Source organism: Hoplias malabaricus, chromosome 17 (assembly GCF_029633855.1).
Source record: "Hoplias malabaricus isolate fHopMal1 chromosome 17, fHopMal1.hap1, whole genome shotgun sequence".
In the NCBI taxonomy this organism is placed as follows: Eukaryota; Metazoa; Chordata; class Actinopteri; order Characiformes; family Erythrinidae; genus Hoplias; species Hoplias malabaricus.
Genome location: NC_089816.1, coordinates 26,668,379 through 26,691,943, shown reverse-complemented (window position 1 = coordinate 26,691,943; position 23,565 = coordinate 26,668,379). Strand labels below are relative to the sequence as shown.

The 23,565-nt window shown below is 38.4% G+C and overlaps 2 protein-coding genes, 1 long non-coding RNA gene and 2 other non-coding genes across 5 annotated transcripts; all 5 read left to right on the top strand.

Moving 5' to 3' along the window:
* The first annotated feature begins 1,810 nt into the window (after positions 1–1,810).
* On the top strand, positions 1,811–4,249 carry LOC136674143 (uncharacterized). Its single transcript, XR_010796000.1, has 6 exons — positions 1,811–1,929; positions 2,608–2,657; positions 3,035–3,079; positions 3,501–3,548; positions 3,717–3,752; positions 4,102–4,249. It is a non-coding gene; the product is annotated as an uncharacterized lncRNA (long non-coding RNA).
* On the top strand, positions 3,117–3,320 carry LOC136674222 (small nucleolar RNA SNORA74). The gene has a single exon (XR_010796024.1). It is a non-coding gene; the product is annotated as a small nucleolar RNA SNORA74 (small nucleolar RNA).
* Positions 3,587–3,653, top strand: LOC136674211 (small nucleolar RNA SNORD63). Its single transcript, XR_010796015.1, has one exon. It is a non-coding gene; the product is annotated as a small nucleolar RNA SNORD63 (small nucleolar RNA).
* Positions 4,250–5,930: 1,681 nt separating the features above from the next.
* On the top strand, positions 5,931–9,942 carry slbp (stem-loop histone mRNA binding protein). The gene is made up of 8 exons (XM_066649749.1): positions 5,931–6,128; positions 7,229–7,357; positions 7,616–7,720; positions 7,826–7,888; positions 7,974–8,114; positions 8,529–8,678; positions 9,271–9,385; positions 9,579–9,942. Exons 1-8 carry the CDS (start codon positions 6,073–6,075, stop codon positions 9,636–9,638), a joined length of 819 nt encoding a protein of 272 aa, XP_066505846.1. The 5' UTR covers positions 5,931–6,072; the 3' UTR covers positions 9,639–9,942.
* A 1,280-nt stretch (positions 9,943–11,222) lies between these two features.
* Positions 11,223–19,761, top strand: ccdc142 (coiled-coil domain containing 142). The gene is made up of 13 exons (XM_066648479.1): positions 11,223–11,635; positions 11,912–12,025; positions 13,207–13,268; positions 13,462–13,525; positions 14,095–15,690; positions 15,962–16,048; positions 16,385–16,546; positions 16,715–16,878; positions 17,097–17,216; positions 17,424–17,538; positions 17,640–17,817; positions 18,144–18,355; positions 18,836–19,761. Exons 2-13 carry the CDS (start codon positions 11,941–11,943, stop codon positions 19,084–19,086), a joined length of 3,096 nt encoding a protein of 1,031 aa, XP_066504576.1. The 5' UTR covers positions 11,223–11,635; positions 11,912–11,940; the 3' UTR covers positions 19,087–19,761.
* The last annotated feature ends 3,804 nt before the right edge of the window (positions 19,762–23,565 follow it).

Below are 23,565 nucleotides of genomic sequence, written 5' to 3'. Positions count from 1 at the left end.
AGTTACAGATAATGAATGAATGATGTGCTGTTTTGTGGTCAGTCACCTGGGTAAATTATTTTCACACTTTGGAGTTGTGTTTTTCTTATAATGAGCAATGTAATCCTCAGCATTATGTGACAGAAATGACTGCTCTTTTGAAGTGGTCAAACAAAAATTGACATTTTCAAGGTAAAGAGATGAATTTTCAGAATGCGGGCGTGAATGAATAAAAAAATCGAAGCTACTCTTTGGACCTGTTAAAAATGTCTAGTGATAAAATCCACTAAGGTAGACACTGACACCTGGTGGACGAAAACCTCATGGACATAATGATATGTTGAAAGGAACTTGAATTTAACCATAACTTATACATAAACGTGACTTGCATTTGAATGTAATTTTAAACATCTTTATTGATTTGATGCAGGCTTTGTTCTAGAAAAACGAAACAAGACAAATAAACTGTTCACAGTTCATGGTGATGTAAAGTAAAAGCTTATGTGTCCTGTTACTTCACATGCATTTAATATAGAATTTCTACACACATATTATTTGATGCCTGAGAAATGACATTTTACAATATATATAGAATCTTTTTCTGCACCATTGGATGAAGCAAATGAGTAGAATGGTATAGGGAGTTGGGAAAGGTTATAGGGTGTTGATGGTGTAGGGCTTACTGAGTGGGGAAGATGGCGGAAGAAGGGATGTTGTGTAGGGAAGAGGGTATAAAGGTGTTCTGAAAAAAATACAATCTAAACCTCAAATTGATGTTGACGTTTTACAGCTCTGCTATAGAGAGCGTCATCACGTATGACATCACAGCGTGGTATGCAGGTTGCTCAGTACCTGACAAAAAGGCCCTGCACAGGGTCATTAGGTCAGCTGAAAACAATCATAGGCTGATCTCTTTCCTCACTGGAGTACATTGCAGACACCCGATACTTCTCCATAGCAAAAAAAATAGTATAAAAGACTCCTCACACCCTGGCCATCACCACATTGTACTGATGCCTTGAGGAAGGCATTACAGGTCAATTAAAACACGCACCTACACACTATTATACATATTTCTTTGAAATGTAAAGTGCATTACAGATAAAATGTTATTATTATTATTATAAGTAGTAGTTTTTTCCCCAAAGCTATCCAGTCTCTCAGCAAACATACACAGTGACACCCTCTACCTGACTGGGTCCATAACCATGATGCAATATTAATATGTACTACTAGTATTTATATTCAGTGCCATATCTGTCACTCAGCACTTTATCTCTCTGTCAATGTTACCTCAAGTCTCACTTGTTCTGTATGATGATATATGTTTTTGTTATGTGGTTGTATGAGGGTTTTTTTTACATACCACTGGATTGGGCAGTTGTAATTCCATTGTAACCTGTGTACAGTGACAATAAAGTTATCTAATCTAATCTAATATGATGAGTATGAATGGAGTGTGTAATGTAGGATTTAGTATAGGGAGAAGGGTGTATGGTACATGGAATAAGGTGATTAAGGTATTAGGTATGGTGTAGGCAACAGAATGTAAAATAAGGTTTAGGGAGTAAGAATAAGGTCTAGGTAGCAGTGGGTAGGCAATATGGTGGAGGGATGGAGGAATAGGGTATAGGGAGTAGCAGTATTAAGATGTAGTGTACAGTGTAGTTGGAAAGGAGAATGTATTGTAGCAGTGTATAGGAAGAAGGGTATAGGGATTAAGGTGTAGTGTTTGTAGGGAGTAGGGAGCGAAGGGAGCACTAAAAATCTTTCAACGGATGGGAGGTATCCCAGCATTCCTTGCGCTTCTCAGAGATATAAATACGTAGCCCGGGTTTCTCTCGCTCTCTTTTTGCGGAATGGCGGACCTGGAGTTATGTGTCGGCACTGGACAACTACTGCCTCGTTACAGTGGAACAAATACAGGCCTAACGTAAAGACGGTGCGAAGGTGGGTTTGTGTTTGCATTTTATGACTTAATCAAACTCCGCAGTCGGCTCAGTACGAGCTTATACTCCACGCGGTCTCGTATCCTGTTCGTAGTGAAACGTTAGAATCCGCTGTATTTACTCGTGTGTCGCGCCCTAAGGTTTTTCTGTGCCTATACAATAGTTCGTGTGTTTAATGTTTGTATGTGTGTGTGTAAGTGGTAATTTTAGCAGGATGTTCTCCATGTTTAACTATTTGGGCCACGTGTTCACTAAAAAGGCTTGTTAACTTTTTTGCCAATAAAGTAAAGCAGTTTTTAAAAATCAAATGGGGAGCCATAAGGGCTTTTTTTATCCTAAGTTTATTGGAATGTATATTGAAACATCTCAATTTTTCTGTTGAGTTTTAAGTGTGTTGTCCCAAGGAAATCCCCCATATAATTGTTTTTGGCCCCGTTTCTGAGACACCATTTGTCATAAACTAATGGAGACCAAAGAGCACTGTAACCTAGCGTTGCATAAAGTTTCTTCAGTTTGTGTTTATGGTTTGAATTATGGGACATATTTTGTAAAGTTTTTGCATGACGTTGATGCTAAAGTTACGCATACATAATTACGATTTTCAGTAGTGCTCTTTTCTACAACGTGAGACTTTCTAGTGGTTTTAGATTTAATGACATTTCCTTTCTTGTTCCTGCAGATAACCATGTTGCTTGAATTTAAGTGGGCTCCTTGGCTTGTGTGACCCAGGTGAGTAATCTTCACTTGCAGATAAATTACATGATCAGCATCCCCAGAGTGCAGGTCAGCCAGGCAATATCTGAATTTTTCTGCTTGTACGTTTCTGATCATTCACTCAATAGAAGCATTGTGAAAGTGTAAGATGACGGTTATTATAGCAGACTAAATGCTGGGTTAAGCTGGTACCAAGCATTTAGTTTTCCAGTGCAGTACAGTTGGCTGTTGCTCAAGTCATTTTAAAGCAATTGTTCATCCCAAATTTTGATGTGAAATCTATTTAATTAAACTGGTTTTAAAATTTTGCAGTAGCATTGGCTTGCATTAAGACAGTATGAAATGTCTCTAGTAGTAGCCTGTTTTAGAATAATTATTTCTTGTGTCCACAGGGGGCAACATTAAGAAGTGTGGAATGTTTGGCTTGCAGGCTCCTGGTGAGTAGTTTTGGCCTGATTTTAAATGTGCTGTCCATCCAGTGGCAGTCAGCTGTGCAGGCCTCTACCATGCCTGAACAAGCGTTACTCTGCTGGGAAAGTAACGCACTGCCGTTGGAGCTTTGTTCAAGAGTTGCCGTTTTGGTGATTTCTTAAATCTGAGCTGTGGTAGAGCCTTACCCCTCTGAGAGTGGGCTGTTCCCTTATCAATGGGAGCTGCCCTAGTCTGTGGGTAAACAGGCTTAAACCAACAACCCCTCCAGCTGATGGTTGGGCTAAGTCATGGTCTGCTTAAGTCCATGAAATTTACTTGAACTCGTGTAATGTGAATATTTGTGTATACCATGTTGAGTATGAAATGCTCCATTACATTTCAAAGTCATTGTTAAACTTTCTAACCCAGTATATTCATTTTAAACAGGGGGTCCAGAGTAGTCCTGCCTTTCATCTATAGCCTTCTCTTGCTGTGGTAAGCTTCCCTGGAGTTGTGGCACTCTTGCTCTTTGGTTGCGGTGATGAATATATCAACACATCATTCTTACTGTGAAGTGAAGAAACATTACTGCTGAGCATAATGCATGTATTACTTGAAAATGTTCAGTATTGTCTCAGAATTAACTTTGGTTTCTCTCCACAGGAAGATGCAGAGAACTGGACTGTGAATGGCATTTGGGTAATAAACCTAAAGTTCTACATAAACCCCAAGTTGATACCATTATGACAATACCTGTTTTTGTTGTGATGCCTTTTTAAACTTGGGAGAGCATATGCAGGACTGGCACAGGTTTTAGTTGATGTGGTCTACAAAAACCTGACAAAAGATCTGCTACATTCACTCTGGAAATTCTGCTTTTTTTTTTTTAAGTAACTTTTCAGATCAATAAATCAGCTTGAGATTTACAATCCAAACTAAAGTATGCTTGTTGAAAGATGCATTCTTAAATAAAATGTAATGGATGTGGGGTGGTGGTGACACGATTTCTGGTATTGAGTTTTAATCTTAATTTTTTGCCACTTTGCAGGAAACTTCAGACTTGAAGACTAAGCCCATGTTCAAGAATTCCAAGTCACTTAATGTCCTTGTTTTCACTTGTGCTATACAAGCCTGTTAATGGATAAAGTTCCTGGAAGATTTTTCCTTGATTTTATTTTTGGCTTATAATAAATGTGAAAGGAATTTGGATGCCTTGTGTGGTTCTTATAAATGTCTGATTATGAATGTTGGGCGTTTCTAATTTTGCAGCAGCAGGTCAATGATCCCTGCTTTGGTAGTGGTATATTTGAATCCTTATGTATTTGCTCAGTTTTTTATAAATATTACAAGTAGGTGACTAAAACATTTAAAGTACAATGTTAATCCAATGCATTCACAGCTAATGCTTAGTCCTGTACATGAAACACTAATATCCCATGAATATGTATCAAGTTGCTCTGCAGCTTAAAAGCACAACTGAGATGCCATATCTGGGTTTTCAAGCTTTTTGTTATAAGAACTGCCTGATTGAATTTGCTCTTTAGAATGCTACAGAAAGTTGAATTGGTGTTTGCGACCTCGTTTGATTTTTGTAGGGTATTAAATTGCATTTTCTCAGAGGATTATGTTAAGAAGCCTCAAATTCAAATGTTGGACTTAAGTCAAGTTTGCTATACATTGCAAAGAGTGCCAACGTGGCAATGCAGAATGAGTGTTAACATGCTTGATAGCTGAATGCAACATTTCTGTACAAGATAAAGTCCAAACACTGTCTAAAAGCATGCTTTCAAGTACTTTATCTTCAACACCGATGACAGACAAAATTTGGCATGAATGTATATACACCAAGCTGCAAATTGTATACTGTTTGGTAGTGTGAAGCTGTGCTTAGGAAAATGGCAAATCTGTCATGAGACAAATTTTGCTCAAACATTTGAATTTATTGCAGTACTGTGTTTTTTTGTCTGATAGTTGCTGGTAGTGGTAAGGCCTAAACCGATTTTTAAGGTTTTATATGTACATTTTGTGGTTGAATTTGAGATCTCTTTTAGTATTATTTTTACCTTGTCTGTGTGATGTGATTTTTTTAAATAGATTATATAATGCACCAAAAGGTGAATTTCTACATTTTCTTACATCATAAACCTAAGTGAACAATCCCACGTATCCCTGCAGGCCAAAGACCAGCATGCGGGAGGGGTATACCCAGTAAGCAAGCGTTTACCATGAAGTGAGGTTGGGGTTAGGGGGTGCCTGCGACATACCAGATTTACACCGCTACCAGATTTGGACTGCGCATGCGCAGGAAGCTACTTATGTACACATTACTGATAGCTCCAACACTTTACTAATATCTTCGAACATATTTGTGAACATCTTTGGTTGAACGCAGTGTCCCCCCACATCGTTATTCGTAATGTTTTCTTTAAACAGAAGACTACCTCAACACTGATATGTTCAGCTGTAAATAAACAAACTTTACAGGTACTCCAGTTGTTTAAAACTGTAAATAACAGTGAGCAAAGGCTAACTCATGTTTAGACACACATAAAGTGCCTCACTTTTGAAGATAAAGCTCTTATTTGCTTTGGAACAGTCTTTTCTCATGAAGGCGGGGCTTTGTAGCTGCAGGGTTGGAGGGGGGGCTGAGAGATAGGGACTTATTATAGCATATTAATAGATCTGCTGGTATTACCCTGAAGTGTAAGTAGTGTAGTTGGGTCATTTTTAATTAATTAATTTAGTCATGTTTGATTTTTTTTTCTAACATTTTTAGTAAAATTTAATGTCGTTAAATGCACTATAGATGAAGGAGGCGGTACGCCGTGTCATGCATAGTTCACTACGTTTGAGGCTAGAGGCTGGCACCTGTGACGTGTAGAGTGGGGACTTTTATTTTGGCGGAGTTCATTCTCCGTTGTGTTGCTGGTGTTGAGCGGACTACCGCGGGACGGTGGCGCGGTTTATTGAACATAACGGAGGTTCGTCTCAGAGTACAGGTAAAACAACTCCAAAAACAATGTCATACTCACAGAAATACCGGCGGGACGAGGACTGCAGGACTGACGAAAACAGGTGAGAATTGGTATCGTGTTATGGAGGTTATTCTGTTTGTTTCATTGATTAAAACTCCAGTTTTGTATGTGTCTGTTTACGCGCCATTCCGTGAGCTAACGAGGGCGGCTAATGCTTCTCCCGCGAAATTCACTTAACTCTGCCGGCTCATAGCAGAGAAAATACACTACAAACGCTCCTTCGGCTTTAACTTACTAGCATAATGTACTGTATTTCTTTGTGTTGCATGCGTTTAATATAGGTTTTTTAGGTTTGGTGTCATGTCTAACAAAGTACGTTAACACAGTGCTTTATTTCAGATGTAAAATACTCTTGGTTTTCGCTTTCTTCACTACTAGTATTATAATACAATTACTATTATAATGTAGTTAATATTCAAACGTTAAAACAGCTGTAAGGGTCTGTAGTTTCTTGTTCGTCTCTTTTCCCCGGTCTTCTATTGTTGGAAGTGCCGCGCAGTCAGAATGAAACTTATACTCGGTTTACAGTGGAACTACAAAGTAGAATAAATAACAACACTAGATAAATAGCTAACTACAAAAAAGCGAATAGGAAATCAACTTAAGCGTCAGAGTCGCGAATTAACAAGACTAATATCAAGTTATTTTCCTGACGACTATAGGAAATACATAATGTATTTAGTTCTCCTTGTTTTAATTTCAAGCACGTTTATCCAACGGATCACTGATCTTTAGCCATTTTTGAATCACAATTTTTTGCATGTTCATGCTCAGGAGTATTGCTATATTGTAGAGCACTGTTATCTGATAGTACTTCTAATAGAACCATGAACAACCCCAATGGGAGGGAAGGGAGTTCTGCAGTCTTCTCACTTTGGCGCCGAAAGCTGTTTTCTTCTTGTAACAAGCTCGAGAATCCACCACGCAGACGAAGCAGTAATTTGCTTCGTTGTTTAAAGCTGATTTTAAGATATTTGTCCGTTTTTATGACTTATATTTTTTTATTATTAATTTTCAACACAGTTCTGGGTTTGTCATGACTGTAATTATATTTGTAGTGGTATTTAAGCAGTGATTTCATCTTGTTGTCATCTTATTCCACTGTGTCTTTTTAACCCTTTGTTTCTTTGTCCCTGTTAGGAACAAAGGGTCTACACGGTGGTCCCATTGCAGGAAGCGTGCTGCAGATGGAAGCGTGAGGGGGCCTCATAAACAAACTCAGTCAAATAACACAGACAACAGAGGACACAAGTCACCCAGGCCTGAGAGGTAAAGCATCTCTCTTCACTCTATCTGTATTTAATTTCCATCATCTTCACATAGAATTTGCTGTGTTTTAATGCTGTGCCTGAAGCTGCTGTGTCAAGAGAGTCAGCTGGAATATTCCTTCAAATAAAGAAAATTGATTGATGTATTAAAGCAAGATTTTTTTTCTGGACCTTCAAAAGAAGTAGCTCCCACCTCACTGGTAAAATATGCATTAAACAAAACACAATAACGGTGAGCGTATTTGTTCCCCTTGTCTAGTTTTACCACACCAGAGAGTGAAGGACCTGTTTCAAGAATAAGAGACTGGGGAGATGAGGTGGAAGCTGATGAAATGCGCACCAATGTCCGACGTGACATACAGCGGTCAGTTGCCTCTCTTGATCTTTAGACTTTAACCGTATTTGTTCCTGTGCCATACAAAACTGATGCATTTCTTTCAGATATTAATGAAAAAAAAATCTCTTTCAGTTATAGACGAAGGATACTGGCTGGAGAGTTTGTTCAACGTGAGAGAAAAGCATCATCTGGAAGGTTTGTTGTCGTATTGACTTGATGTATTTTTCTTGTAACATTTACCTTTGTCCCTCAGTAGTAATCTTTCCTATTCTGGCTGCAGTTCAGACTCCAGAGATTCCCGGGACTCTCCTGCATCTGGGGAAATTGAGACTGATGAGACAGTGTTAATGCGGAGACAAAAGCAGATCAACTATGGAAAGAACACACTCGCTTATGACAGATACATGAAGGAAGTGCCCAAGTGAGTGAAACATGTTGTTTGCACTGTTTGAGTGAACATTCACTGATGACTGGATCTCTTGAAGTGGTTAAAAATTGTAAAAGTTTAGTTTGTAATTTCACTTATCTGACTTGAGATAGCACTTGAAAATCCCAAGATTAGAATCTTATTCCTCAATAAACAACAAAAAAGTATAATTTGTTTTCTGATATGTAAATTATGTTCTTGTTATCCACTTTTGTACTTGGGAGTAAATCTGACAATGATTTGGGTTATATTTATTCAGAGATACAGAAGACTTCTAAAGACTTGGCCAACTTTCATATGGCACTGTATGTTGTCACAGCAGAGAAAATGTAGATTGTGATTCTGAATGTTGTATTGTTGGCATTGAGGACAAAATTGTTTGTTATATGTTAAATCGTCTTATTCTAGGCACACAAGACAGCCAGGAATCCATCCTAGAACGCCCAACAAATTTAAGAAATATAGCCGTCGCTCTTGGGATCAGCAAATAAAACTATGGAAAGTCAAACTTCATGAATGGGACCCCCCTACTCAAGAGGGCAGTGATTTGCAAGCAGTGTATGTATTTTTCTAATTGTTTATGTGGGGGATATTATTTTGGCTTTATATTTAACACATTTGTATTTCGGGTATATGAATAATAATTTTCAGAGACATTTTAAAATGGCCTTTATATACTTTAGAGGAATTTTAAGTTTAAAAAAGAATAAATAAAATATATAGTATTTTTGCTCCTGGGAGTGTTACGACACTGTCCCAAAAATTTTAAAGTACTACATAGTCTTCCTAAAAGTCTTTAGATTTTTAAAACAGGATTTTTATAGTCATTCTTGGGTAATTTCATTAAGTAAATACAGTGAACAATTCATACTTTATATTTGCCCACATTCATTACCATAACATGAAAATGAGACAAATGTGTTGTATCCTGTATTTAATACTGGAGAATATTAACAGTACAAGCCTCGTCACTGAACTGTGAGGGGCAAAAATACAACAAAATAATCATTCATTAATCGTGGTAAAATGTACAATTAATCATGATATTGATTTGCACTCATCGCCCAACACCAGAAAGAGCTGTGATTGGGGTTTGTCACTGCCGATATCAATTTTAATCTCAATATCTGTTCTATTTTCTGTTCTTCAGAGAGGAGCTTGACCTTGGTGAGATCATGGATTTGGATTTGGATTTTGAGTGCTCAGTAGATGCCGAAGCTGAACCACAGTATCCAAAATCGACCAATGCTTCATCATTGCCTCAGGTGACTTGCTTGAAAGCAACATACTAGAATACATGACATTATTTTGATAGTAATATTCCCTTTAAAATGTATCACATTAAAACACAAACAATATCATAATGAGTTTTCTGTTGTAAATTGACACATCTTAATTTTTGGATTTAGAGGATATATTTTGGATGTAACATTCATTGCTTATATCACGTGGTTTTAGGACTCCTGCACAGGAACCCCCAGCAAAATGATGAAGATGGATGAAACTGAAATGGCTTGAGCTCTCATTGATGCTTCAGTGGTAAAAGAGAGAACTGTCTGTTGTAATGCACTGTTTGGGTTTTTTATTTTGTTGTTTTCTCTGTAAATAAATGTGGGTAATTTCAAGAAACATTTTTTTTTATTAATCAGAAAAAAACTGCAGGTTTTGTTTTTGTTTTTTTCCACCTCATTCAAGTTTATTGGTATCAGTTTGTTCAATGTGTAATTAGTATTGTGTAATAATTTTTAAATGCGTTGCATCTGCTTTTATCTTGTGTACAGGCTGTTTTCTGTTCAATAATCTCTCAGGAGTTTTATTAGGACCATTTTGAGATAAATAAATAAATAAAACTGGAAATATCAAGTTGTTTTTATTACCTGTGTCCAATTCAAGATCACTCCCAAAGGAAACCCTGTATAAAATGAACATCCTTACATTTCAGCATAAGTTGATGCAGCATTTTTATTTAATTTTAGATATCTAATCCTCATGGAGCAATGTTTCAACAATTGCTTTAATTTGACCTAACTCTAAACAAGGATCCTAAATAGGGCTTTATAAGATGTGGTAGGGGTGGCGCAGCAGGTAGTGTTGCAGTCACACAGCTTCAGGACCTGGAGGTAGTGGGTTCGATTCCCTCTCCGGGTGACTGAGGAGTGTGATGTGTTCTCTCTGTGCCTGCGTGGGTTTCCTCCAGGTGCTCCAGTTTCCTCCCACAGTCCACACGTTGGTAGGCGGATTGCCGACTCAAAAGTGTCCGTAGGTGTGAGTGTGTGTGTGAGGGGACTGGCGCCCCCTCCAGGGTGTATTCCCGCCTTGCGCCCAATGATTCCAGGTAGGCTCTGGACCCACAGCGACCCTGAACTGGATAAGCGCTTATAGATAATGAATGAATGAACAATAGGTTATAGGAAGACTAAATTCCACTAAATAAAATGTATTTGATGGTCAGTATCATATGTACAAGTATTCTAATTACAATTTGCATGGTGTTTTGTTAAACTGAGAAATAAAGCCAACCAGTGCTTTTTATTTATTCGTTCATCGTCTGTATGTGCAGAAAGCATGAACATGTCCTTGAGGGGGCGCTGGTCATTCACAGGGTGACACACACTGTCTGTGTTGCCCTGTGAAGGACTGGCGCCCCCTCCAGGGTGTATTCCTGCCTTGTGCCCATTGATTCCAGGTAGACTTGAGGGGGTGCCAGTCCTTCACAGGGCAACACACACTCACCTATACGGACACATTTGAGTCGCCAAGCCACCTACCAACCTGTGCTTTTTGGACTGTGCGAGGAAACCGACGGGGAGAGCACAATCTTAATATTGTTATTTAAACATTTTACATTGCAGTATATAATAATAATTGTCCAAATCTATTGATCTGAATATACATTCTTTTAGAAAAAGGGTTAATTATTCTTCCTTGTTTGTAGAAATAACACACACCCTATTTTAATAAAAATTGTTAAAATGCAGAATGACTGAACTTTTATGTTGAACAAGCTCAGTCCTGTGATGTCTTGCTGATCCAATCCCGTGCTGGAGCTCTGTGTCTGAGCAGCTCTGCAGTCTCATTGGTTTCTCCGAGTCTGAGATTCAGGACGCAAGCTCAGCTAATTTTAGTCCGTGTTTTCTGCCTCTCAGTGTGGGGTGATGGATTAGAGCGGTAGCGCTTACAGGGATAATCATAGTTCTCGTTAAAAAACAAGTATTCAGTTTAAATGTCGATCGCTGTGTTAATGGTCCGGGTTTTTTCCCCATGTGGACGGTTGTAACGGGACGGACTGTGGTGATTAGCTGCTGCAGGTTCATGGAATAGATCTGATAAAGCTTCGAGCTAACCCTGCTAGCTACAGTAACTGTTACCTGGACACTGAAACGACAACATGCACCGATTTGGGTGGATGTGAGCTAGCTATGTTGTTTTATTTGTAGTTAATATTTTATTTGGGTATAAGAGCAAGAAGGACTCATGGTGAAATGGCTGCTTAACGGTAACGGTTAGCTGAGCTGGTGAGTTAGCATAAGTAACTTTAATGAACAATTATTTATATCCTAGACACATATCTAAAACGAGGAAAACATATAAATATGGTATACATCCAGTGACTTACCAGGCACTACACATAGACGTATTGTATGCTTGATATTACAAGTATAGTAACGTTATAGAAAATGTTTAAAACATTTAAACACTGAAAATGTGTCCACTAAATGGCCATAACTGAAGATAACTGCTCTACATGGAGCTATAAGAGAAGTTTCTGTTCTTTCTGTGTATCATTGCAGGAGAATGAGAGAGCTGATTTAACGGACTCATGGCTCAGACGTCTGGCAGCACTCAGGAGGGACAAAATGGGACCGAGCCAAACGCAAGTGGACAAGCAGTCCCTCAGAATGCAGGTTTTTCACTTTTTGGATGAGTTGTAGAGACTTAATTTAATTTTAGTGGGTCTTACTTAGTTTTAAGCAGGTTCAACACTATTGGTTAGGGTGACCAGATCTGAGATGGTGAAAAAGAGGTCACGTCTCGGGGCTGCCGTTGTATGCTTAGCTGTGTGCTTTTAGGTCCTTTACATCTTTATTTGCTACGCAAAATTTCTTTTTTAATTCATCCGAGAACTCACATTTACGTTTAAGCTGCTCGAGATGAGGGTGGGTACATGAGCTTTGCCTGACGTAAACAAGGACTACTGACGTGCAGACTGACCAATTAAATGTTTACAGAGAAGGTTATCGACCAATAACGGTAGCTCTACAGTCAGACCGTCCAATCAGAAGATTTTAGGCTACTTCACCACGCCCCCTTCTCACTCAAGCGAACCAAACGGAGTAGGGGAGGGCGGGAATAGTTTGTGAACGAAACGCTTCTCGAAGTTCTATGTAAGCTCTAGAAAAACAAAATCCCGGACGTTTGTGAAATTCCACCCGGACATTTTTTAAGTCTAAAAAAGAGGACATGTCCGGGTAAAAGAGGACGTCTGGTCACCCTACTATTGGTGAGATTTGTTAAGCAGTTACAGAGGCACTGTGAATACAGTGTGTTCTCATGATGAATTTTATTCATTAGGTCATTCACAAATGAAGGGTCTTGGTCGTCCAGAGCCTACTCACAGTCACTGGACATATGGCAGGAACACACCCTGCACAGGGCTCCAATCAATTGCAGGGATTCACACACTCACCTAGCTAGATGTGCACAATCTTACACCCATCCTCTCCCAGACTCACCTGTGGACATACATATGTGTTTTAAGACTGTGGGAGGAAAGCCACACAAACACCAGGAGAACACACCAAACTCCTCGCTGACAGTGACTTGAGGCAAGGATCACAGTCAACAAGCTTGTGTTGTTGAGGGCAGCCATGGCCTAATGTTTAAAGAAGTGACCATGGGACCAAAATGTCACCATCTCAGTTCCCACACCAGGAGGAAAATGCACTGCTTAAGCTCCCTTGAGTAAAGCATCTAAGCCCTAGAATGCCTTCCGGGTGCCGTGGTTGGCTGCTTGCTACTGTGTGTGTTCATTTATATATAACTTAATTTGATTTAGCATGCTTTTATGATTTTTTCACCCACACAGATAGAGCAGAGCAGTCTCCTGTGGTTGAGAATTCAGAGCCTTCATGTCCTGATGATGAACAGGTACCACCCATAATTTCAGATGTTTACAAGAAATTATTTTAAGTATTAAGATTTGGGAATTGTTTTATAAAATGAATAATTAGAACTAAAATATGCTCTAAAATATAGATTATTTCAGAGTTTCCAGTGTGATAGTAATTTTGCTGCAGTGTATTTTCTTTTGATTGATATAACTTTAATATTTTTACCACAGAGAAAGCCAGGTGTCTGTCCAGAAATACTTCAAGAGGAGTATCTCTTAAGGGACAAGTATGATGGTATGCTTTGGTTGAGGTTCGATTAGGATGTATTTCTTGTGTGTGTGTTTGATTTAAAGGAAGGGGTCAGTGTTTGGACTGCAGCTTAAACAAAATGTTAATTTGTTTTTAAATAGCTTTGCTCTTTGTCTCTTGGCTTATGCAACTTTTCTTTTGTTGTGTTTGAAGAGTTTATTTTAGCCAGTTTAGCCAATTTTAGCCAGTTAGTTAGGATGTGGAATTTATTTTAAAATCCCCACTTTTTATATATGTGGCCTAATTTAGAAAACATTTTAATGAACAGATCTGAATTTTAAATTATCCTTTGTGAAAATTCTGGTAAATACAAGTTACAGAGTCTGCTACAGACATTTAGGAGCATGATTCTTAATGTGTCATTATAAAAAGTAGTCATAGACAAATGATGAGAACTTTAGAAAATGGAATTATGCTTAATGTAATTTAGAATTAAATCCAAGTTGTATAAACAAGGCCCATGATGATAGTCTTTGGGTGTCCTTGTACTTGTAGGTGCATAAATAAGTCATGCAGGAGTTCATATTCATAAAGACATTTTTATGTTTCCTCAGGGTTTCGATACCAGTGTCCATTTACCAAGTCCATTCAGAAAGCAGAGGCTCTATTTAGGATACGCTTCAACCCCAGCCTTAAATGGCTTCTGCGACAGAAGAGTGATGGTGGTGGCTGGGACTATGAAAACGAAGATAACTTTGTTGCTTGCCAAAATCTCACTTCACGCTCTTCTATGCGTATCCTGCGCCTTGAGCAAAATTTGTTGAGCCTCAGTTCTCAGTGCCATTTACTACGTGGTTTGGGAGGCTGCTTACGAGGATGCATAACAGGGCTTTCAGCTTCAGAGGAACCAGAGTTTTACCATCATCCTCAGGCAGCAGCTTTCAGCCAGCATTATGTACAGCTTCATCAGCTTTTAGAACAACGGGCTCAGCTCCTCTTTCTTCATGAATATGGCCGCCGGTGTCGTGTGGCCAACTGCTTTGTGACACGACTGAGTGATGTCCTGCAGAGTGCACGCTTGTTGTCCACCAGAGGTCAAGCCTCAGAGCAGTCCAACTCTACCTGGAACCTTGGCCTCCGAGCTATGTGTGAGGAGCTGCAGCTTCATGTGAACCACTGGGACCTTATGTGTGCCAGAGCACGCTCAGACCCGTACTTGCGACCTGTTCTTTTCAGTTGCACCAAAATGCTGATGTCTATGCGGAAAGCCCTTTGGTTGTTGGGACTGCAAGCATTGCTAATGATGGAGCTTTGTATTCACACAGCCCTTGTAGCTCTTGCTGCTGCCCAGCTTGGACATATATCCAGAGATGCCTTAGAGGACTTGTTGGCTGCTGTGGAACTCTATAACCATATTGTGGCATACAGGAGGTCCCAGCAAAGAGCTGCATCCTGGAGCTCACAGACTTTATTCCACGCTGACTGGTCTCAGATGTGGTCATGCTTACCCAGCAAAAGTGCCAGGCCTGCCCAATTCCCAGTGGTCCAACTAATGACAATTCTGGCCCAGCTGCGAGCGCAGATAGCAGCAGAACAGCTTTACAACTGGACCTGTCAGCAAACTGACCTCATTTCTCTTGCAGGGCATTCCGGCACAGAATGGACACACTTGAGTCCCCCTCATCCTCTTCAACCTTCATCATTTAGTCCAGCCTTGGCTACAGTGGAAAATGTACCTAACACCATCCTGGAAAAGCCCTCCAAAAAACCACTCCACAATTTCTGGTCTTCTAATGTGCCCTTTTCTATGTTTGTTCGACATGATAAAGAAAATCTAGAAATTCTCTTTCAAGTCTTGGTATCCACAACAGAACTCTTAGCTCCACACATTTCGAAAAGACCTCCATTAGACAGGATGGACACTGCAGAGGGTTCTATGGGAGCTAATGAAGGAGAGGAAAGACTTGTAAACAAACACAAACTGGCCTCCAGTAGACATAAGGCTATTCAGTGGATGGACCTGAGCAATTCTGATGCCTGTGTTGAGCTTTTCTCTCAATATAGGAACATGCTGTGGAGGGAATTTGATCGAATGGTTATCAGTAAATTTTATCATCAGTCTCACAATGCTTGTTTGGGTTCTGTGAACCAGTGGAATTACCAGATGATGTTTCTCTTAGTCAGATGGCTAAAACATGCTTCTGAGGAAGGTAAGACAAAAGATGCTAAAGAAACTATGTAATTATAAAAAGCTGTAGCAATAAATAGGTTTTATTACATAGAATTGTATTTATATAGTTGGTTGAGTATTAACATACTGCATTTTTATAATTTATTCATAATAAGTTTATGATTTTGTTTTAATCTTAAATACATTAGGGCTCTAAAATTTCAAAAAATTGTTACAGAATGGTTTATTTATGCTTTAGTAATGAACAGCATAAGTACTGAGACTTTTGGTTTTTTCATTCCTCTTTTCAGAACTCATACCTGCAGAATGCAAAGAGAACTTGAATAAATTCTGCTCCCATATTTTATCTACTGCTGCCTTCATGCGTTGGGATGAAAGTGAGTGACTTTTTGAAAAGGAAAACTGTGATTGGCTAATACCGTTACATTTACATTACATCAGTTTAATTTGTATTGCATTCATATATTTTGTATGTAAAATATGTAAACTCTGAGAGGTATCATATTTTGTTGGAGTTTGCCATTCAACAATTGATAGAGCTCAGTGTATACCACTATGTTCTTATCTTAAGAAACATCATCGTGTGAAATCTGAGTACTGAACTGATTCATATATTGCCATAAGCATTTCTTGGCCTGTATCTTTGTGTGCTTATCTAAATTTATTCATTGGTTTAGAGTTACAAGTGTTGAATTTGTATTTGTGTGTTCCAGTGATGTGTGCGTCACTAGGTTTGGGGGTAAATGATAAGTGTTTACCTAGACCTGTGCTGGAAAACTCTGATGTGAGGACCACAACAATGGATCTCACACTCCAACTATTCCCTCCATTGCTCTCTGTGCTTCAGCTACTGCAAAGCCAAAAGCCACAAACAGGTCCCAAACTCATTTCTATAATATTCCCAAAATGTCCATGCTCTTATTCTGAATTTTTGGCATGTTTTAATGATTCAAATTTAAATAGTTTTCTGGAGGACACACTTACTCAATCATTGTTGGAGGCCTTGTTGACACAATTCATTTTGTTTAATTTTCTCATTATAGGGGAGAAGGAAACCAGAAACATCAGTCTGTATAATTTAGGATTGTTGAGGAGGGCAGTAACCACTGTCCAATCCTCTACATTCTGGGTTATGAGTAAGGCCTACCAGTTTCTGGCTTCTTGGTCTCTTAATAAGTTCCTGTTGGTCACACAAGGAGATCTTAAGGTACAAAAGAATTTTGTTTAGTCTTTTTTATGCATAAAACTAGGACTGCTCTAATTTTAGTGAAGAGTCACAAGAAACAAAATAACATCCAAAACATTATTCCTTTGAATGCTAATTTAAAGGGCCAATTCACATGAAATATGTTTGAATTACCTTGTTTATATTGCTGTTTATATTTACAACACTGATATGCAAGTTATTTCATTACTTTTCTACAGGTTCTCAGGGGAACAGTGGAGAGCTTTGCCAAGCAGCTGGAAGTTATCAGCGCAGGTGCTGAACATCATCTCATTGTGCAGCATGGACTCCATTTAACTCAGGCTGTCTCACATCTACAAGTAAGGTTGCAATTTTTGCTGCAAGAATTATTCTCTCTCCCCCCCACTTGCTTTTACTTTGCCACTAAATTCCATGTGAGTATGACATGCAGGGAGTTAATTTGTCATTCAATAAGCTGTCTTCCATTCCTTTGGTAAATTAATTGAGAAATATAAAGTAGTAGTGGTTTATTTGGGGTAATGAAACAGGATGTTTTTGTGTCACAGGCTTTCTCTGAGCTTGTCCTAAGGATCTTTTCAATGGATTGCAAGAAAATGTCTGTGGAGATATTTGAGCAAACAATGCCATCTGCAAAACATTGGAGAGTCAACTACAAAGCAGGTCAGCAGATAGTTCACTGGAACTGGAACTGGGTGTGTATTTTTTTAAATCAGTACTTTTGCCTCCTGCATGTAAGAACCCAAATTTGTGCCCTCTTTAAGAATTACCCAGCAGCCCAAGTGAGTATGCAGCCTGTGCAGCTCAAAGTGTGATTGGCCAGGTGTTAGAAGGAGTGCAGCCTCTCCCAGATGAAGCTCGCATTCCAGCCCTGGCTGAAGCCATGACTGCCTTTATGGAGGCCTGGATGGAACACATCCTTAAACAGAAAATCAAGTTCAGGTTGGTGGATATATTCTTTGTATTGTTACAGAAAGTTCTCCACTGTCTTTAGTGTTTTAGACTTCCTGTGTTGACGCTGATGGAAGTAACATGAGGCCAGAAGTTATCTTGTGACAGTAATGTTCAGGTACAGCAGCAGAAATATTAAGACTTAATGTTAACTTAACACCAGTTCAGCGTTCTGTACGAGCAATGTATTGCTCATGGGACATTTGTCTTCATCTTCTGCACCTGGTTAATAGTTTCAATATTTACAGTAATTATTAAAGTGACCTGGCATGGAATGACCCATATATACAGTAAGTTATGGGAACTTTTTGTAACAGCATCCAGGGAGCTCTGCAACTGAAGCAGGATTTTGACCTGATTCGGGACTTGATTCGTTCAGAACAGTACAGCCTCTCAGAAGAGCTGCACAACAGACTCCTCTCTCTTCGTGTTTTTCACCAAGTAGACAGCGCTATTGTGTGCCTGCTGCAGCAGCCTATGTCCAAACCGTATGTTCTCTCTCGAGGATGGGATCCTTTCAGACGTTGCTGTAAGTTGATGCAAAAGACAAGTTCTGATTACACATTAATTAATCCATTGTTTTGGCAACAGTCTCTGAGCTTTTATTTTCTTTAAGTTGGAGAAAATTGTTCCATTCGCCAGACTGTAGTTGATCTACTATGACATGCTTTGTCTCATAAAAAACGTACAAACATACTGTATACTTTTTAGAGAGTTGATGTTATTTGTCACTTCCTTAGGTCAGAAACTGAATTAAGCCAGAAACTTTGTAATGATTTCATGACATGGAGTTTGAATGATGCAAATTACAAGGTTTCATTGAATATTAGTTACATTAACAAACTTTGAATGTCATGTGTATGCTGATTGACCACATTTGGGGCTAGAGGAAAAAAATGTGCGTTTAAATGCCTCCTGATTTAAAACTTTAATACATTTTTTAGACCATATTTTATTGTGACAACAACTAATGTATTATGTTGTAAACCTGCATATATTGCTTTATCAGGTCCAAAACGTGACCAGGTGGTGGATCAGGCTGCTGGCAGCCTCAATAATTTGGAGACTATGGACATTCAGCCAGCATGTCACCAGGCTTTGACCAAAGCGGAAGGCTCTGTGACCCCAGAACTTGTCTCCACAGCTCCTCCTGAGTCCTACTTGGCTGTGGCCCAGCAGGAGTGGCTGGACCTACGCATCCACAGTGGCTCTAGGTGGAAACTTCCTGGCTTGCAGTGTTTCTCTAAATCTGAGTCCTAAAACACTGACCTGAGTCATTTGGTGCCATGTGGATTAGTGTCATGTCATCCAGCCAGCACTGTGATCAAGAATGTAGGACAGAATTTAACCTCTCCTGACATTTATATTAAATGGAAATTCCTGTAATAGTTCATTTAAGGACACTGAGAGAACATTTCAGTAATAATATGACTCAGACTGACCATTTGAATGTACCAAATATCATATGTTAGACAAAGTGAACAATTGTTCTTACATAATGTCTTGCATAAGTGCCCCAGTTGGCTCTACTTGTAGTCTGAGGTACATACCTTTTTATTTTATTTTTTTTCTGTAGGTTTCTCTTTTCTATAAAAATGCCTTTTGGAGCAAGAATGTGAAACCAGGGCCTTTATTTCAAAGGACTATTTTGCTAAATGTGTAGCTATTTTTGTATGTTGTTCCCAGATATGTTAACTAATATAAAATGTTTACAAACTGTAGGGCATATTAAATGCGTTTGTGTTCTGTAGTTTATCTACACTCTCAGAAAAACTGTCACTTTTTGTGGTACATTATGCTGTCACTGATTAAGGGTAGATATTCAGTATTATTTTTAGGGAACATAATGGTACCATCTTCTACATTCATTGTAGATTTTTAAGTGTTAATCTCATAAGCCCGTTTAATCTCCAGGACTTTATACATTATATTATACTGTTATATATTACATATTATATATTTTTATTTTATTTTGTTATATAATAAAAGGTTATAAATATGCATTCTCCTTCTGTAGAAGAGAATGTAATGTATATTTAGGGAACACAACTGGACTTGAAAAACATTGTTGTACCTTTTTAGGTATATTTACACTGTTTGTTCCTGTAGAGAAAATAATGTACGCGTTCAGTGACTTTACACCTACATCTAGGTTTCAATTTTTCACAACAGCACAGGTTGGTACGTGGATTGGCGACTCAAAAGTGTCTGTAGGTGTGAGTGTGTGTTGCCCTGTGAAGGACTGGCTCCCCCCAGGGTGTATTCCTGCCTTGCGCCTTATGTAAACACGAATACCCCAGCCAACTTGGCAAAATATACACAGTGACAATGTGTGGAGTTAGACACATTGAGTATTACTGTCTTAGTCAAGGTGTAAAGGTTAGGTAAATGGTGTCCTAGAGGATAGTTTTATTTATGACTTATTTCAAACAGAACACAAGTCTGGTAGGCTGTGCTTTTGGAAGAAAAAAAAATACATTTACGAAGTAAAACAGACATTTAAAGTCTATATACTAACAAATGGAAGGTTTCTCTTTTAATTTCTTCACTTTGAGTTAAAAAGCAAGATATTTATAATGCTAAAGGAAATTCTAACTTCAGTGTTGACTTCTGCTTCTATAATAAAATTGAAATAACTTATTTATAATAAGTATTGCATATATCTTTTGACAGGAATAGGTCAGTAGCCTAATTTAGTGGAAGAAACCCCTTTCTAACTCCACAATTTTTAATTTCCTAAAGAAAGAATAGGGCCACATCTAATCTCAACACATACTAAATAGCTTTGATCAAACTAGCCAGATAACTAACTACCTATGGAATTTATTACCTCAATCATATATTTATTAATTTATTGGTGCTATAATAAGCAACAAAAATCAATATATCAAGATAATTCACGTCATGAGTCACTGCTATTTCTGTTGTGGATGAAAAGTGTACATTTTCTACGTGGTGTTCACCCAAGAGTCTGAAAATGAAGAACATGTTGAACCTCACTCACTCACAAGATGGCGACAAGACACCGTGCACCGTCTCCTCAGAAACAGTCCGTTGGTGACATTTGAACTGGCTTCGCGGTTCAATAAAAGCGGTTTTTGGGTGAAGTGAGAATGTTTCCTTCTTTATAAAACGTATAGCTTTAATTCTGAGACGTTTACACATTTCATACTCTTTGTTTATTATTTATTTTTGTTTATTTATCTAGCTAATGTTTTGAGTTCCGAGCTATTATTGTTATTCGCCGTTAAGGTGCTCTGCTGCTGTTGTACGTTTAGGCCTACAATTATGTTTAAAAGAAAGCACAGTGTTAAACCAACGTTGAACTAGTCCATTATAGTTGTTTTGAAATTTTGCAGCTTAGTATTTGCTTACTAGCGCTACGTTTGCTGGAACATTATTTTTAGATTTATATATTTATTTTTGCTAGGTTTTATATGTTTTGTTCACCTTACATGTTATGATAAAAATGTATTTATATTTTATCATGTTTTTAACAATTTAATGTTTGTCACGTGTCTTTTCCAGAAATTTTGTCAGCCTAGAGACAAGGTGAGTTAAACGTGGTGTTTCAGCCTAAACTTCAATTTGTATTAGGCACATTGTGAACGGCCTATATATGCTACGTTAATTAAAAAAAAAAACAGTAGTAAAATAAAAACAGCATCTTTAGGATTCATATAACAATTATTAATAAAAATGCTTGTAATTGGACCTGGAATCGAGCCAATGCTGCAAACCTTTCACAAATAAGTGCTGGTACTTTAGGTGATTCCAGTATTTCACCCAGTTCAAGTTTTGTCTGCTACAAAACAGTTGAATCATTTTATTGTGTAATCATGATGACTATGATTAACAGGTTTAAAGTTGTAACATGCAAACAAATAAGATATATTTAATAGATAGTTAACTATAAAGGAGTCCGGAGGGGCTGCTTTTAACCATACCTCAGCTCAGATTTCACTGCCTAACCCATCAGAGTCTCCTTCTGCATCACAGCAATTAATTAATTTAAGTTGACCATTAAGGCAGCACAGGGAACTTATGATTAATTTTTCCAATATCAGACGCTCCCCAGAAGGCCTGTCGCACACCTGGGAAATGTATGATAATGTCCGATTGGCCAGGAGGGGTTCCTGGGCATTGTCGAGCTCTCCTCCCTGTGTGCACTGTGGCTGAGTTATAGCCACCAAGACCACCTTACTGTTTGGTGGGGTGTAATTTGAATACAGATTAGTTGGCCCCAGTGTTCCAGTGCTTTGGCATTACCATTACCGGGACAGTAATTTGACTGATGAACACACAGGTTATCACAAGGTCATCACCTTCATTGAGGCAGGAGGGGAAAGCACACAGGCTGACCCCCTTTTGGAGCCACCAGCTAAGTCTTTCGATAGCATAATTAGTTCCTTTAATTAAGAGGTGAGCTAGCTGATTGAATAAATCCGCTCTTAATGGAGCATCTGATCACCCATTCCCATACCGCATTTGTAGAACTTTCACCTTTTTTTTTCATCTCTCTCTCTCTCTCTCTTGCTCTCTCTCGCTGTCTCTCTTTCCTTCAATTTTCTCTATTTTCCTGTGAGTAACTGAAAATTTGGTCATATTATTGAAGAATAATTAAAATAATTTTAACAAGGTTTTTCCTCAGTCTACCAACTGAAACAAAAGAAAACTAGAGCTATGACAGGATGCTTGGAAGGTGGGTTGCAGGAGATGCATTTTATGTCCAAATGTTTGTAGACATGCCTCACAGTCTGTGAAGTCAAAAGTCAGTTTTTGTGCTGTTGTGCAAATACAGATTTGGTTATACATATTAAAAATACGAAAGCAAGTGGGACACTAGCAGCTGGACATGAAACTGTGATAAATGCCAAGCATTGGCTAGAGGTGTATAAAGCCCCTAAGCACTGAGATTTGGAGTAGAGCGACTGTTTTCTTTGATGGAGCGTCACCCTTAACAATCCTTTACGATCCAATCTTAACTTGTACATGTAGTCAAATGCCCAGAATAATAGGGTTTCCAAGTTGTTCACAAGTGTTTGGTCATGTTGTGTCCATTTTATTAATTAATTCATACATTCATGCATTGTCTCCAACCGGTTATCCAGTTCAGGGTCACAGTGTGTTCTGAGCCTACCTGGAATCACTGGGTTCAAGGTGGGGGACACACCCTGGATGGAGCACCAGTGTTTATGTTTTAGTTTACACATTTTATATATGCATCAAATTTCCAGAACAGCTATTAAGTCTCTACAAACATGTATTATAATTTCACTTTAAAGCAAGATGTCATAACCCTGTGTGCCTTACCTTCTCAGTTACTCATCAAGTATTGCACTCTGTGTATCTTCCCTAATCATTTCTGCATTTCATAGTCTTTAACACACCTCTTGACTCAGGTGATCTTTTAATCCCCTTGGGCCATTATGTGTGCAGTGGAGCCTCTCCCTCTCAGCCTTTTGATTATTTCATCAATAGCTTTATCAGTTCAAAGACTAATATACTTTTATGAAGGCTCTAAGCTATCATCTGCAGATTTTCTACATCCTTTTGTACTGTTTTCACATTTATTTTTTAAGAACATTGTGTTTTTTAAGATAAAAAATCATTAAAATATTTGGAACATTGGCAATCTAAGCATCTAGAATAGGGCTTTATCTTTTGATATCCTTTCTATCCTTCTTACTTGGAGATAACAGCTTGTTATCTACTCCAAAATCCACCCCACATAATTAA